At 40.8% G+C, this 16052-nt stretch overlaps 1 protein-coding gene across 1 annotated transcript in view; it reads left to right on the top strand.

Moving 5' to 3' along the window:
- Nucleotides 1-16052, top strand: part of SLC35F4 (solute carrier family 35 member F4) — a 275400-nt gene that overhangs the window by 245850 nt on the left and 13498 nt on the right. Inside the window, exons 3-4 of the mRNA XM_052646614.1 lie at nucleotides 3235-3532; nucleotides 8483-8702. Coding sequence (XP_052502574.1) covers nucleotides 3235-3532; nucleotides 8483-8702 — 518 coding nt within the window. The remainder of the gene's footprint in view (nucleotides 1-3234; nucleotides 3533-8482; nucleotides 8703-16052) is intronic.

Here is a 16052-nt window from a genome sequence, read left to right as displayed (position 1 = left end):
ATGATTACGTCCTCTCCATCTCTTCCACTTACATTTTCAATCTCCCCTTCTCCATTTATTCCTTCAGCTTGGCCAACAATATATTAAAATCTCTTGCATCCTTAAAGTCAATAGTGACACCAGCGAAAACAACAAAATAAGTCTATCCAAAACAAGTGGGTAGTGGAAACAAATCGAAAAACAAAAACCTCATAACTTTGAGAACACTAGCTTTAAAAAATAAGCAGAAGAGAAATAATTCAGGGGACCCAGGTAAATGAAGGCATAGAGGAGGTGTGAAAGCCTCTTCTAGGATCCCACTTATTTGATTAGAGGTTTTATGAGAAAAGATTTTTTTTTCCCCCAAAATGACAATATTTTAAAATGGAATCTCAGCAACTATGGACCCAAAGGCCAAAACTCTTTTGTAAAAAGTGAAGAAAATGACATTGTAAATCTTCAGAAAGTTTTAATTGGCTTTAATTAGTTGCAGTAATATTCTTATTATCCCAGTTATCTGCAGAACAGAATGTTGCAGTTAATTAAATATGGTTAATAAATTTGCCCTTTCTATCACATACTAATTACAAATCTCAAAGACTGTACCATTGAAGACCACATGTGGCATAATTTACTCTTTCTGCAACAATTTGGAAGACACTTGGGGATATTCCTAGACACCAAAAAGAAAAAGAAAAGGAGAAGAATCTAAAGAGCAGCTCGCCATGCTCTCATGAATGTTATGGTACTTAACCTCAAAATGAATCCCATGAGCTAAGTATTATTGGTGTTTGACAGAGACGCTAAGACCAGAATTAAATATATACTCAGGGCCTTCTGGTGGCGGGGCTAGGACTTTCACTAATGCTTCCAAATTCCAGTGGCCTCTACCATCAATCTGTGTGACTCTAATCAAGGTTCATAGAGACAGATGGAATTACTGGTAAATCAATTTTAATGATGTATACAAAACAATAAATCTAAGCAGGACCATAGAAAATCACATTTAAATGATCAGAAAAATAAAAGAACCCTGGAGAGTCAATCTTTCTATGGTATCTACAGATAGTAAAATTAAAGAATTGTCAACAATTCAATCTAGTTCGCAGAAGAATGAGCCAATACTATGGGAGGATTTAGGTGACTATTGGTGTCATCAAAAGTACTCTATATGCTCTGACAGTGGTACAGATGTCATCTTCAAAGGTGACAGTAAAGGCAGATGTCAAAGGGATACAAATAATCTTTGTAGAATCAATCCTCCTTTACGAACTAGTCCCTTAGAATAGTGTGATCTAAAGTGTAGTATACCTTTCTCTTCTATTAAACCTCATGCAAGGCTGCCATTCCTGCCAGGAAACTTTTCTCTTAAACCATTTCTGAAGCTTCCAGTGCTTAAATGGGGAGCTCAAGCCTGAAACCTAGACAAAATGAATATTCAGAATAAAAAGTTTAGACCCTGGAGTCATACTGACTTGGGCTCAGCCTTGAACAACCTTTAATACAAGTCTCAGTTTTTGCATCTGTAAAACGGGACTGGTAATACCCACTTAATTGGGTAGGCTTGTGTTCTCCTTCCCAGCCTTCCAACACAAGAGCTCTTGTTCTGCCCTCTTATTCATTTTCATTTTTTCCCCTCTACTCTGTATAAACCACATGGACATAGCGAATTTGAAGACTGTTATCAGGTAGTTAGTCTGTACACAGCCAAGGATGCTGGTGAGTGTACTTTCAGTCTCATCTCAATGTCACCGCATCACGGAAGTTTCTCCTGGTCACTACACACCTCATTTTAACAAGTGCTTCTTGTCTGCCTCCATGTGGCCTTGTATCGCCATACTCGGCCCTTCTCCCACTGTTTTAGATGTGTCTCCTGACCTTCCTCTAGATTATGAGCTCAAGTCTTTCATTTTTGAACCCCTGGGACCTATTTAAATAGCTCCTGGTAGTCTCCACAGGACTTTGTTGAATAAATAAATAAAAGAATACTAGTTTTCATCTTCCAGAGACTAGGCTCTGAGAATTCTGTTTATAAGACTTGGAAGTCATGTAGTAATTGCCTGTTCATCCTGCTTGATTTATACTCTCCAATGAAAAATTCGCTTTCAAGGCTTGCTATCTGCTTTCCCCAAATAAATAGCTGGATGAAAGCCTTTGCACAGCGGAGCAGTCACACCTGGGTCATTAAGCAGTGGAGACATTCAGCAGAGAGCCGGCAGGTTCTGAAGAGGAATGTGAGAAATCCATCCACTATCACTCACAGTCTGTGGGCTGTACCACTTGCATAAGCCCAGGATAAACCTTATGCTTACAGGAGGTCCCTGGAAACACCATGGAATCTTACAATTCTGTCTACCTTTCCCTGGATTCTACCATCTGGGGACTCAGGATGACCACTGCTCTCATTTAACATCCTGATAGGTATATAAATTCATTGTGTTGAACTTGTTTTCACTCTTAGGGAGAAGACCTTTATGATTGTCACTTTTGGAGAACTTCAGCTATTTCAATGTGAAAAAAAAAAAGCTACTAAATTTTCTTAGTAAATGTAAAAATATAAAGCAGAACTCACTGTTCTCCCAGAAATATATTAAATAGTAATTTGTTCTGAGGTAGGAGGTGACTTTGTGCAATCCAGACTTGCTCTGTTTGGTGGCACATCCTTTTCAATTTATTAGTAATCTTTGCTGCAGTTAAAAAAAAAATACTCAGTGGGAAATAACAATAAATATTTATTTCTCATTCACTTTTTATGTTGGTGAATACAGGGTTCTGAATAGGTCCTGCTCATTCTCCATAGCTGGTCACATAGACCAGCTTCTATTTGAGATTTTCCATTCTAGTGGCAGAAAGGAAGAGCTAGAGAGGTAGTGGGACCATGTAAAGCCGCTTAAAGCTTCTGCTGAGAGGTGGCACACCATACCACAGATGGTGAACATACCATCTGTTCACGTTTGTTTAGACACATCATGTGGCCAAGGCCAAAGCCTTTGAAGCTGAAATGCTCTCACAAGGAGGTGGGTAGGGTTCCCCTGAGAAATCCACCAAGTTCATCAGCATCATCATGGCCTAGATAAGGGTCCCAGATACACAGTATACCTTATAGAGCAGAGATTTGAGACAGAAAATGAGCCAGTGTTATTTGTCTCTTCAAATGATAGTAGGGAAAACAAAACACTGGTGATTCTGTCTGTCTCTTTGATTTCTGTTTTATAACTTGATTTCCACACATTTGTATTCCTTTCCTGTTTGCAGGGGATGATGGAGCACAGACTCATCCTGAGAACAGCGGCCAAGAAAACAGAATCAAGGCTCGCTGCCTATCCTGCACATCCATGGTTCTGAAGGCTGTCTGGGGACTTTTGATCATCTTGTCAGTGTCATCATCTTGGGTTGGAACCACACAGATTGTAAAAATTACTTATAAGAACTTCTACTGTCCATTTTTCATGACTTGGTTTTCAACAAACTGGAACATTATGTTTTTCCCAGTCTATTATTCTGGTCATCTGGCCACTGCTCAAGAAAAACAATCTCCAATGAAAAAATTCAGGTAGGTTTCATGTTAAATGGCCAATAGGAGATGGTTTGAAATAATTTCATGCAAATATGCATGATTTCGTCTCTTTGAAAGATGAGTTGAGGAGTGTGGAGAGGCAGGATCTAAGGTCAGTAATGAACATACAAACATGAAGAAACAGAATCAGCTCCCTCCTCCCTCCAAAATTATTGTCTACAACATTCCAGGCACTGTGCTAGTGCTTTTGCAGATCTTACCTAATTATCATTGGTAGTAACAGCCACCTTTTAAGGTGGTATTAATTATCCCTATTTTAGCACAAGAATAACAGTTTTGGAGAGATTCAGTGACTTGTCCAAGGTCACACATTTGTAAATAATGGAACCCAGATTTTAATCCAGCTCAATCTCCCTCTCATCATGTTTTCAAAGAACAACCCAGGGTCTCGAGCCCAGAAAGAAAAAAACAAACTGTATTAATAAGATTCTTACAAAAACACTTGCTCAGTATTCTGGACACAGTGGTGTTATAGCAAATAAAATGACTTGGTCTCATGCAAATGGAAGTCTGGCCTTGGGATGGTTTAAAAGAAGCTGTTCTTTGCTGGCTAGGAACAGAGAGCCTTGTCTGTTGGTTTGCTGGCCATGAACTTGACAGTGCCATGGTTCTATTGGTTTCTCTGAGTTAGACCTGGCTTGTGCAGCTCCATCTTGGAGAGATTGGAAAGTTGGCTGAGTCATATCATACAGTCCTGTGCAGCACTGAGGAAAGGCAAAAGTAGCATTTGGGTTAAAGGTCCTTTGCTAACAGACAGCTTCTTGAAAAGAAAAACCAGAATCAAGGAACAACTTCTAGGACAGTGTTTCTGCTCACCAAGAGAAAACAGTGGCCTTGACCTCAGCAGATGGCAATGGGAGAGTGACAGCTTTTTGCTTATTCCTCCTCAGCAGAATGGCAATAAATTTGTCTTGCAGGAGCCCAAATTACCTTTCTACCTTGCCCTTTTACCTTATGATAAAAAAAATGATCATTGGTGCATGGTAAGACTGTCCTTAAAAACGTAAGACATTCTAAAGGCTTTATCTTCAACTTCCAGTTTCTATCACCAGCTTGGAATTGCCCAGGAATACTGAAGTCACACTGTGAGCTGACTTTCTCTGTGTGTCTATGAACATTCTGCTATCATTAAAGCAACAAAAACCAGTTCAAAAAGAAGTGTTTTCTGGTTTGGAGGAAGAAAAAAGCTTTATATCTGTTAAGGATTGCTAAGACTAATTCCTTCCCATCAAAACAGACATGATCCTGGGGCATAAGATCTTTTTAGATAACAGTACTTAATACATGATTGCAGGGGACATAATTATCAGAATAAAGTTCTCCCTGATTGCAGATACCTCCATTTACTTATAGTGTATGTTTTCTACTCAAAGATTCCTATGGTTTAGACACATATGCTGATTAAAAACAGCAAAAGGTTAGTATGGGAAGGAATGCCTCAGAATACCTCAAAGCAAGCCAGGTTAGATTTACTTAAGAGAACACATTTACAACAAGAGGCTCCTGCTGATAGAAGTGTTGTTTGGAGAATGAGTTTCTCTCACACTGAACAAACTCTGAATTTAGTGAAATCTGTGACTTGACGGGACACCTCCACCTGTTAGTCCTAGCGTGAAGTTGACCATTTCTGAAACTGAATCAAAGAGCTTTTTATTTTCAAGCAGAAAACATTGTCTTTGAAGGGAATATTCTCCAGTGGCCCCCTCCATATGAAAGGTAAATACTGCTGGAAAATTCTGAGATCCTTGATCTTTATTCCCTGTGGACTCATTAACACCATCTGCCAAGAAGTCACCCCATGAAGCTCTCACGGCAGAACAAGGGGAGAATAGTTAGTGTCTAAGACTGGAAATTGGATGTATCCCATAGCATCAAACCCTCTATTTTCTCCTTTTCTCTTGAATGGTATGAAAGCATTTCGAGTTTTTTCTGTATCATTAACATCAAAAGAATTTTCAACAAAGTATCAAAATTGGATGGTAAGGATTGTTCATTTGGAAGTAGTTTTTGATCATGCCATTCAATCATGCCATTTATATACAGTTAAGAGAATTCAATTGCCTCAGGTGAATTTGAAATTTAAGAAAAAAATCATATACCAGTTTTGATGGTATATCAAAAGAATATCAAAGGGTCATTTCTTAAGGAAAAGAAAATCTCTAGAAAGCCTGAAACTGGACCCAAAGATATACCTGCCGTATGTCAGGAAGCTAGGAAATGTGCTTAAGATGCCATCCAACATACAGAAATTGTTCTGTAACTAGTAGCTGCTAGAACAGTGATGAACATGATTACATTGTCAGTACACCCAACTTCTAAGCTTCTTTCCAAATTTTGCCTCCCGTCAATGCTTCTTGTCTAGAAATTCTGATCTCATCATCCCAGGGAGAGAGGCTGTTGTTATCTGTTTCTCCACAGAAATCCATCTTTTTAAAAGAAATTTTCACATTTCCTAGCACTTAATGCTTAAACAACAAGAGGTTTTACGCAGGTGAGCTGGTGTTTGAATGGAGACCAATTTTAATTCTTGTAACAGCGGTGACAAGTGGGGAGAAGGTTGGCGCTGAGAGGAAAGGGGAAGAAAGGGTAACAAGGAGGAAGCCAGTTCTTGGGGGACAGGATAAGCCAGGCCAAGAGCCTCTGCTAGGCAGCAGTGCTATACTGGGGGCACTCTCCCCAGCCCACCTGCCTCTGCTGGCTTCCCCATGGGGCAGGGTGTTTCCTTTCCTGAATCCAAAGTCTTTGAGCACATTCTACCCAGCATGATGGTGGAGCTCTTGGTAAGAAGAACCATCACTGGCTAGGGCTGGTGATAGGAAAAGAAAGTCTTTAATCATAAATAGATTTGTTGTGCTTCTTAATAAATATGTATTTTAAAGGACGTTTAGAAGTTACAGATGTCAGGATAAATAAACCCATGACTCCCCACTCCAGCTCTCCCTGGCAGATTTCCTCAAGGACCAAATCTCTCTGTAAGGACAGAATACAAAGCATGTGCCTAGATGCTCTGTAAAAACTGTTGCTTGCTCTGTGTGTGCCTCTGATTCTGAGTATCTCAACAGTAGGGCTTTAGAAAGGCCATCCATTTTATAATATTGTAAATCAATTACACCTCAATAAAGCCAAACAAAGCAGAGATGCCATCCATTTTCCTGTGTGTGTGAGCATGTGTAATTTCTGTTTACTTTGCAAAAGGTTTTGCCTCTGGCTTATTTAGTCCCTTCACTGAAGTTTTGTCTCCTTCAAGTTAAAATTTAGCTTTGGGAAATCCCATTTTGATTTTATGAAACCCTTCCATTTTGGTTGTCTCCCACATGAAAGTAAAACCACAGCATGCATGTCCATGTGTTCAAAACGGATTTTTAACCTTCCAAGAGTCACTGGCCTACAATTCCCTGTGTTCTCAGCTGCTTGGAAGCAACGTTTACTGTGGGACTTGATATTGAAGCTCATCCCCCTGAGCCTGAAGCCTCACCACTTGGTCATGCCCTCCTTACATGCAGTCCTCCTGTGGGCTGAATCACTTCATACAGGGGAGGCAAACATTGCCTGGAGATTGATTTGAGGCAAAGCAATACTTTGAGACACAATTATCTCTCTTCAGAAAGAGCTAGAAGAGAAACCAGAAACTAGAGCTATCTAGAGCCATATAAATAGATTTATAAACATAAATGTGCAACTTGTTGCTTTAAACGGGATATTTATACTACTCTTGAAAAAAACAATGCCTGACACGAGATAGTTGCCTAACGAAAGCTTGAATGTTCGTGAACAACTGACTGATATAAAAAAAGGAAGCTGAATTTTCCCAGCCTGTTTTCAGTCCATAATCAAAAAGGCATTGTTATTCTATCACTTTAAATATCACCTGTATATATTGCTAGCCTCAACATTTTGATTAAAACAACCCTCTGGACGAAATAATTAATTTAGTCAGAAACCATGCAAATCAAAGATTTAACTGAAAGGACTATTTTTAAGCAGTATATTCAGACAACTCCTCCAGAATGGTCAAAGTTTGTATGTAAATGCAACTTGAATTTTATTTATTTTATGATTTGGGGGTTGTCACAGAAACTTCCTTCATTTTTTTCTGCCTTAAAAATGCTATGCTGTGCTTAGTGGCTCAGCTTGTGTCTGACTCTTGGTGACCCCATGTACTGTAGCCCACCAAGCTCCTCTGTTCATGGGGATTCTCCAGGCAAGAATACTGGAGTGGGTTGCCATGCCCTTCTCCAGGGGATTTTCCCAACCCAGTGATCAATCCCAGATCTTCTGCATTGCAGGTGGATTCTTTACCATCTGAGCCACCAGGGAAGCCCAAGAATACTGGAGTGGGTAGCCTACCCCTTCTCTAGGGGATCTTCCCGACCCAGGGATTGAACTGGGGTCTCCTGGATTGCAGGCGTATTCCTCACCAGCTAAGCTACCAGGGAAGGTGTAAATGAAATTAGTTCAGTGGGCAGATGTGTTAGAAAGAGGCATGTTTTAGGAATAATGAAATACCACGCTGCGCCTGCCTTCACATGCTATGTGAGGTTGCATGTTGTCTGTAGCCTATTCAGTCTGTAGCAACTGTCTTGATGCTGTTGCATTTGTCCATTGGGAAAGCATCTTCTGTATCTTCAAATAGCTAGTAATTCCAGCAACCACTCATTTCTTGATTTCTCCAGGTTTCTCTAAGAATATTCAGCAAAAGCAGAATCTCGCAGAATGGGTAGGAAAGGCCTGTGGTTGGGGAGATGGGAACTCCTCCATGCAACCCTTTCCACTCATGGCCTGAAGGTTCAGCCCTGGGTTCAGTTGGTTCCACACATGAATAATGGGTCTGGAGGGTTTGTACTCTTGCCTAAAAATGGCTGTCAAGAGCTAGTCCACACAAGATGTGTTAACATCAATACCTATTAACCTCTCTTTCTTCCTTAGGGAATGCAGTCGAATTTTTGGTGAAGATGGTCTGACGTTGAAGCTCTTTCTTAAAAGAACTGCTCCCTTTTCTATTCTGTGGACTTTGACTAATTACCTGTATTTACTGGCTTTAAAGAAGCTGACAGCCACGGATGTCTCTGCTCTGTTCTGTTGTAACAAAGCCTTTGTCTTCTTGCTGTCGTGGATCGTGCTGAAAGACAGGTTCATGGGAGTGAGGGTAATAGCACGCTTGATTCGATGCGTGAGGCTGCATTTAATCATAAATCCTTGACGTTGGGAGAGCTGCTTTGTTTTGTGGAGTTTTCGCAAAACTTATTTGGTTCTGAGTACAGATTGAAATTTGAAGATGCGCTAGAACACCCAGGCAGTTACAATGTCATGAGAGGATAAAAGATTGTTTCTGTTGGGCAGTCAGCTGATGTCAACAGGAGGCACTCAGGGAAAATAAGTTCTTTTTTTAGAATTAATGGTATGATCGACTCCTATTGTACTTGGGGAAGAAGGGTCTGAGAAAATTAGCCACAGTAAAGATTATGATTTGGTGTGTGTGGTTTTTTTTCCCAGTCAACATGTTTGGACAACTCATGTTTTTTGCAACCCCCCCCCCCCCATGAATTTAATTAATATTGGTGTAAGTAGTAAGATCACCAAACAGTAATTAAAGTCACCAGTAATGGCACAATGCTGTTAAAAGTGGCTATATATCTAGTATGACTAATCTAGAAATGGAACTAAAAACAACAACTTGTACTTTGGGATACATATCCTTAAATAGATAGCATTAAACTTCCACCAACTGCTTCAGTTCTGAGTTTATCCCTTTCAGAGATATTCTGGATTTAAAAATAAAAAGTTTTTTGTATGTTTGACCTTTGTTACATTGATTGAGAGCTATGCAGACGTAAGAAGCCAGATCTCATTCATATAATCTGGCATGTCACTATGATGAAAATATTGAGTAAATAATTCTTTAAAAGGAGATCCAAACAAAGAGTGTTTTTCCAGAAAATAAACATCACACAATTGCTGTTCTTCCAAAGAGATGTCCAAGACTGGGTTGAAACACTTTTTTGCTATTGCAAACTATTTCCCTGTTGCAATGATTCCAGGGTCCTTGCCTCGCTAAAGGCTGAAATTCACATCTATATGAGAGAGTTTTTGATGGCCGTCATCCTGAAAACATTTTCTTAATAGCCAGTTAGCTAATTCTGGTTATATCTTTGGAGATGCTGCTCAGAAATTCAGAACTGAAACTTGACACAGACAAGAAGTGGAAAGCTACAGCAGAAAACAAGATGAACAATTCACAATCAGCCCACGATGCCACGCGGCTATACCAGATACAGCCTTACACCCATTCTCCACTAGCTAATCTCAGACATCACACCCAAGAGGCTTAGCATAATGGCATTACTCACGAAGCACTGGCTGTCCAGTGTCAGGAACCCCAACGAGTCCTTGAGAACAAGAACCTTCTTCACACTGCCCACTGATTCATTCAGTGGGGGTTGACATAATTTGTGGGGCCCAGTGAAAAGTGAAAATGCAGAGCCCCTTGCTGAAAAAAATGGTGAATAATTACAAGATGGCAACATTATGGGGCCCAGTGCATCTGTACAGGTCATATACCCATGAAACCGGCTCTGCCTCTAACACCTAGAACAATACAAGGGACAAAGTAGGGACTGTATGTATTTAGGGATATAGTGAATGAACTCAGACTTACAAGATCTTTCTCATTTCTATCTATCACCATGAGAATCACCCCTGAGAATTTGGAAATCTTTTCAGACAAGAAGGAAAGAAAGGAGATTTAGGGGCTTTCTGGTTTTTCAGTGTAATGTGACTACCAAAAGGAAATAATACACCCACTGTTAAATTTGCTGTTGTTCAGTCGCTAAGTCATGTCCTCGTTTTTGCAACCCCATGAATGGCAGCACGCCAGGCCTTCCTGTCCCTCACCATCTCCTAGAGTTCACTCAAGTTCATGCCTATTGTATCAGTGATGCCATCCAACCATCTCATCCCACTCCAGTATTCTTGCTGTGAGGACCCCATGAACAGTATTAAAAGGCAATATGATGCTATTAGATTTACCAGTAAGGAAATCAGTTGTATTAGAATGAATGAATGAATCTTATGCAAGAGTTCATAGAAAATAGACAACGTTTATTTGAGGTCTTTTAGAAGAAAAAATTCAGCTGTGTAACTTATATTTAAATGGCAGATTTAGGAAATCTACCTAGAAGTTACAAAGCATGCTACTGGGCTAGCAAAAAAGTTCATTAGAGTTTTTCCATAATGTGTTACAGAAAAACATGAACTTTTTGGCCCACTTAATATTTTAAAATTGGTATCTGTGGTGGGTGAAATGGTGGGCCCCCATAAGGTGTCCACATCCTAATCTCCAGAACCTACTAATGTGACCTTACTTGAAAAAATAGTCTTTGCAAACATAATTAACTTAAGGATTTTTACAAACAGGAGATCATCCTAGTTGGTCTGGGTGTCTGCTAAATCCAGTAACGAAGTGAAAGTGAAGTCACTCAGTCGTGTCCGACTCTTTGCGACCCTGTCGACCGTAGCCCACCAGGCTGCTCTGTCCATGGGATTCTCCAGGCAAGAATACTGGAGTGGTTGCCATTTCCTTCTCCAGGGGATCTTCCTGACCCCCGGATTGAACCCAGGTCTCCTGCATTGCAGGCAGACACTTTACCCTCTGAGCCACCAGGGAAGCCCGTCCAGTAACAAGGTGTCTGCTAAATCCAGTAACAAGTATCCTTAGAAGAGACATACACAGGAAAGACACACAGAAGAGGAGGAACGATGTACCCACAGAGACAGAGATTGGAGTGATGTGATTACAAGCCTAGGAAAGCTGGGGCAGCACCCAGAAACTGGAAGAGGCAGGAATGTATTCTCTCCCAGAACTGCTGTGGGGAGCATGGTCCTGCCTGATTTTGAACTTCGGGCCTCCACAACTATGACAGAATAGATATTTGCTGTTTTCAGTCACCAAGTTTGTGGCCATTTGTTACAGCAGCCTCAAAAAACTAATACAGTATCTGTTAGTAATGAGAAGACCTGATAGAAAAATTAAGCAGCCAATAAGTAGTTGTTAATAAGTACATTACATAAATTAAGACATCATAGGTGATAAAATGGTGAGCATTAATGTCAGTCATGCTGGAGAAGTCAGGAATTTTTCTTTTAAAATGATAGGAGGCACTTCACTTCTGACTGTGAAAGTGTTAGGAAGTTTTTAATGCCATATTCTAGAAGAATGTCAAGATGTAATTTTAATAATGTCCATAATCAGGCCATGGAATATAAGAAGCACCAAAACATACTCAGCATTTTGCCTTTGACCATATCAGCAATCCTTTTCCTAATAAGACATATTGAGAACACGTATAATTAGGTCATTTGAGAAATCAGAAGAGGGCAAATAGAATACAGATGATATAAATGCAGCTCTTATTGCCTATATCCATAAATAAGACACTGCCTGTACATGCCACCCCACTTGGACTACTCTTTTTAAAAACAGTTAAAGGATTGCTTTCAGTCATCAGAACATATTTCTGATTCATTCTAAGTCTTCAGTAGTTCAGAAAAAGATAGTTTGGGGGTTATAATTCTCATTTGCATGACCCAAGAATCATCACCCTTAAGGTGAAACATGTGGCCTTAGTGTCAGTCACTCAGTCATGTCCGACTTTTTGTGACCCCATGGACTATAGCCCGCCAGGCTCCTCTGTCCATGGAATTCTCCAGGCAAGAATAATGAAGTGGGGTGCCATTTCCTTCTCCAGGGTATCTTCCTGACCCAGGGATCAAATCTGAGTCTCCTGCATTGCAGGCAGCTTCTTTACCATCTGAGCCACCAGGGAAGCCTTAACTTGTTAATATTTAGTTTCCTTGGAATATTGATTGAATTACAGATGAAAAGGTAATCACTCATAGATTTAGTTTTCTATTATGAAATCCTTTCAACCAATTGGCTGATAAGCTTTGGTGTGTTAAAAAAACAAACAAACAAAAAAAAACCTTTCATAAGTAGCTGCTTACAGCTGATGTATGATTATCCTGTGGAAATTAGCAAACTTCTTTAAAAGACCTTTTCTAATTGCAAAAGTGTTACTGAGAATCCAGCTCTTGCAGGATTGAAGATGGATGTTTTAACCATCTCCAAGATTCTGTTTTATTTAGCTAGCATTCTTAAATTCATCAGAACCAGAAAAATCACCTTAATATAAAAAAGTTTTCCTAACAAACAAAAAAAATTGAGGCACTGCTTCAGGTTTTCTTCTGTGATGAGTGTCCATTTCACTCTAATGAAAAGTAAAAGTCAGACTAGAAAATTAACACACTTTCTTTCAGATATTGTTGTTCCCTTATTTTTCTATTATTAATTGAAAATTTTCTTTCCTTTTAAAATTTGCTTGAAAGTATGAAGGAAATTGGTGGCAATGAATGGTTCAGTGGACCTCCACTTTTATAGCAGATTTAGGAAATGAATTTGTGTCCTTTTAGCTTGGCACACACCTATTTTCTAGGTACAACTGGGTCCCTCTGTGTTTAGCTCCCCACACTTTGGCTCTTTTGGAGACTTGCTGCCATCTGCCAAGAACCAACCAGGGTATGTCAGTTGAATGGAATCATTCATTGCTTAAACTGCTGTTCTCTGAATTCTAACTGGGCTCCAGGGCACTCTAAATCAGGGCTCTGAGCTTCTACTGATTTATGCCAGTATTACATATTTAGATGAGATTCAAGGCAATCTTTTGTTTCCATCTTGCCTTTGATTGACATTTATACAGTAACTCTTTATTCATGTGCAGTGCAGGCTCCTCTGTCTAGAATCTTCATGCTTCCTGGAGGAGACAGCAGAGGATGGGTAGTGGGACTCTTCCCCTTTCATCCCCATCTTGGCAGGAGAATAATTCACGAATACAGGGAAGTGAAAGTTGAATTGGAAAGGTTCTCTGAGTTTATGCCCATAAGGAATCCATAAACACTGTCAACAAGTTACAGTCAATAGGTCCCATCTACCTTCCACATCATCACTGTGGACGGTGACTGCAGCCATGAAATTAAAAGACGCTTGCTCCTTGGAAGAAAAGCTATGACAAACCTAGACAATGTATTGAAAAGCAGAGATGTTCCTTTGCCAACAAAGGTCCATCTAGTCAAAGCTATGGTTTTTCCAGTAGTCATGTATGGATGTGAGAGTTGGACTATAAAGAAGGCTGAGCACCAAAGTACTGATGCTTTTGAACTGTAGTGTTGGAGAAGATTCTTGAGAGTTCCTTGGACCATGAGGAGATCAAACCAGTCAATTCTAAAGGAAACCAACTGAATATGCATTATAAGTACTGATGTTGAAGCTGAAGCTCTAATACTTTGGCCACTTGATGTGAAAAGCCAGCACATTGGGAAAAACCTTGATGCTGGGAAAGATAAAAGGAGAAGGGGATGACAAGATAAGATGGTTGGATGGCATCACCAACTCAATGGACATGAATTTGAGCAAGCTCTGGGAGATGGTGAAGGACAGGGAAGCCTGGTGTGCTGCAGTCCATGGGGTCGCCAAGAGTTGGACACGACTGAGTGACTGAACAACACCACCTTCCACACACTCTTGAGTCTTTCCTTATTTTTTCCATCCTGGTCTCCCTTTGAGAGACACGTGTATGTGTGTGTGTGTGGCATGGGTATGGAAGGTGGGAATCTAGTTTGAGATGTAAACCCCAGGGACCTCCTCACCCCCCTACCCCTGAACACACACATAATATCTGAACTGCTGCAGAATGCCCACCTCTTTTATTTCTCACACATTGACTCTTGTTCAATTTCACTGGCTTTGAGTAAACAGATGGCTCTTCTTTATGGAAGCTTAAACATAACATGTCTGGAGGAGGGCATGGCAACCCACTCCAGTATTCTGGCCTAGAGAATCCTCATGGACAAAGGAACCTAGCAGGCTACAGTTAATAGGGTGGCAAAGAGTTGGACACGACTGAAGCGACTTAGCACACGCTCATGCAAACATAAAACGTGGGCAAAGTTAAGGATTCTGTGTAGCCATGTTTCCCTGAAATGGACTCGACCCAGATACACTCACAGGAAACAAGGATAATCATCAGTGCTGGTTTCATTGGCCAAGGTGTGTATCCACCTTCAACTGCTGACCTTGAGTCCTGACTTGAGTATAGTCTGGCCAGCAGTATAACTTTGAGGCCCTCGATTTCAGAGCCTGATGTAGGCTTAGGACTCAAGGCTCCAGTGTGAGTGAATCCATGCTACACCCAGCTCCAGAATCAGGGTTAACCACATCACAAATTAAGCAAATACATTTGGGTTACAATTAGAAAGAGAAGCAGTTAAAGGATCATGTCAATACCCTGAATTGAGAAGAACCGATATTGTTATGCAAATAATAGTTCTGGAAGTCATTTGTCAGTGGGAAACACAGTGACTGTAATGAAGTTGGAGATCCAGAGAAGAGCTGGACTCTTGTGGTTTTTGAGGACCTGAGCCAAAAGAGGGGGGAAATAAAGATAAAGGAAAACAGAAACAGGCAAAAGCCAGATATTTCTCTAGCTGTTATCTGTACAAACATTCTTCAAGAGGGTAAAGAAACCTAGCTTTCAGGCAGGGACACAGGTAGTATGCAGATCTGTGCAATCCCCAAATGTTTACTGTTAACACCCTCTTTGGGCTTTAAGAACAGGCTCAAATCAGGTCCCTCTGTGCCTGGCCCTGAGAGCTGATGCAGATTAAGATCTCAGAGGGGACTGAGCCTGTAGAGGAAGGTAGCTGCATCAGGTGGTGATGTCACTCAAGTAGCATGCAAGGGTAATGGGCTAAATAAATAATCTCCCTCCGGGTTCTCACCCCAGGTGGGCACACCACGATGGGAGGGGACCCAGGGGTTCAGAAGGTTAAAAATGAGGCACTGGAAGCTTTATGGTGACTCTGGTTACTAACATTTTCACTGAAGTCAGATTAAAGTAATGGTAGTGGTGGGTGTCCATCTTGTTTAGACACCTCTGGTTGGTTATGGAGCTAGAACTGGAATAGGTCGTGAGGAAAGCCATGTTTTTCTGAAGCCAAGCAGGTGGCACCATGAGATGGTGCATCTTCAGCTGAAGAGTCCCTCCTGTGGACACTAACATGCTCAGAAGCATTTTTGTGTGTTTGTCATCATGTGGATGTCACATATGAGCACTTCTGACACAGTATTTAAACTGCTGGCTTTCTGCTGGCACATTTTCAATGTTCTGAGCTCCAAAAGAATCACTTTATGTTTTTTTGTTGAGAAGACAATTCAGTTCAGTTCAGTCGCTCAGTCATGTCCGACTCTTTGTGACCCCATGAACTGCAGCACGCCAGGCCTCCCTGTCCATCACCAACTCCCAGAGTTCACTCAGACTCATGTCCATTGAGTCCGTGATGCCATCCAGCCATCTCATCCTCTGTTGTCCCCTTCTCCTCCTGCCCCCAGTCCCTCCCAGCATCAGAGTCTTTTCCAATGAGTCAACTCTTCGCATGAGGTGGCCAA

This window comes from Budorcas taxicolor, chromosome 10 (genome assembly GCF_023091745.1).
Source record: "Budorcas taxicolor isolate Tak-1 chromosome 10, Takin1.1, whole genome shotgun sequence".
Classification (NCBI taxonomy): domain Eukaryota; kingdom Metazoa; phylum Chordata; class Mammalia; order Artiodactyla; family Bovidae; genus Budorcas; species Budorcas taxicolor.
Note: the sequence above shows the minus strand (reverse complement) of the source record. Positions and strands in the feature narration are given on the sequence as shown.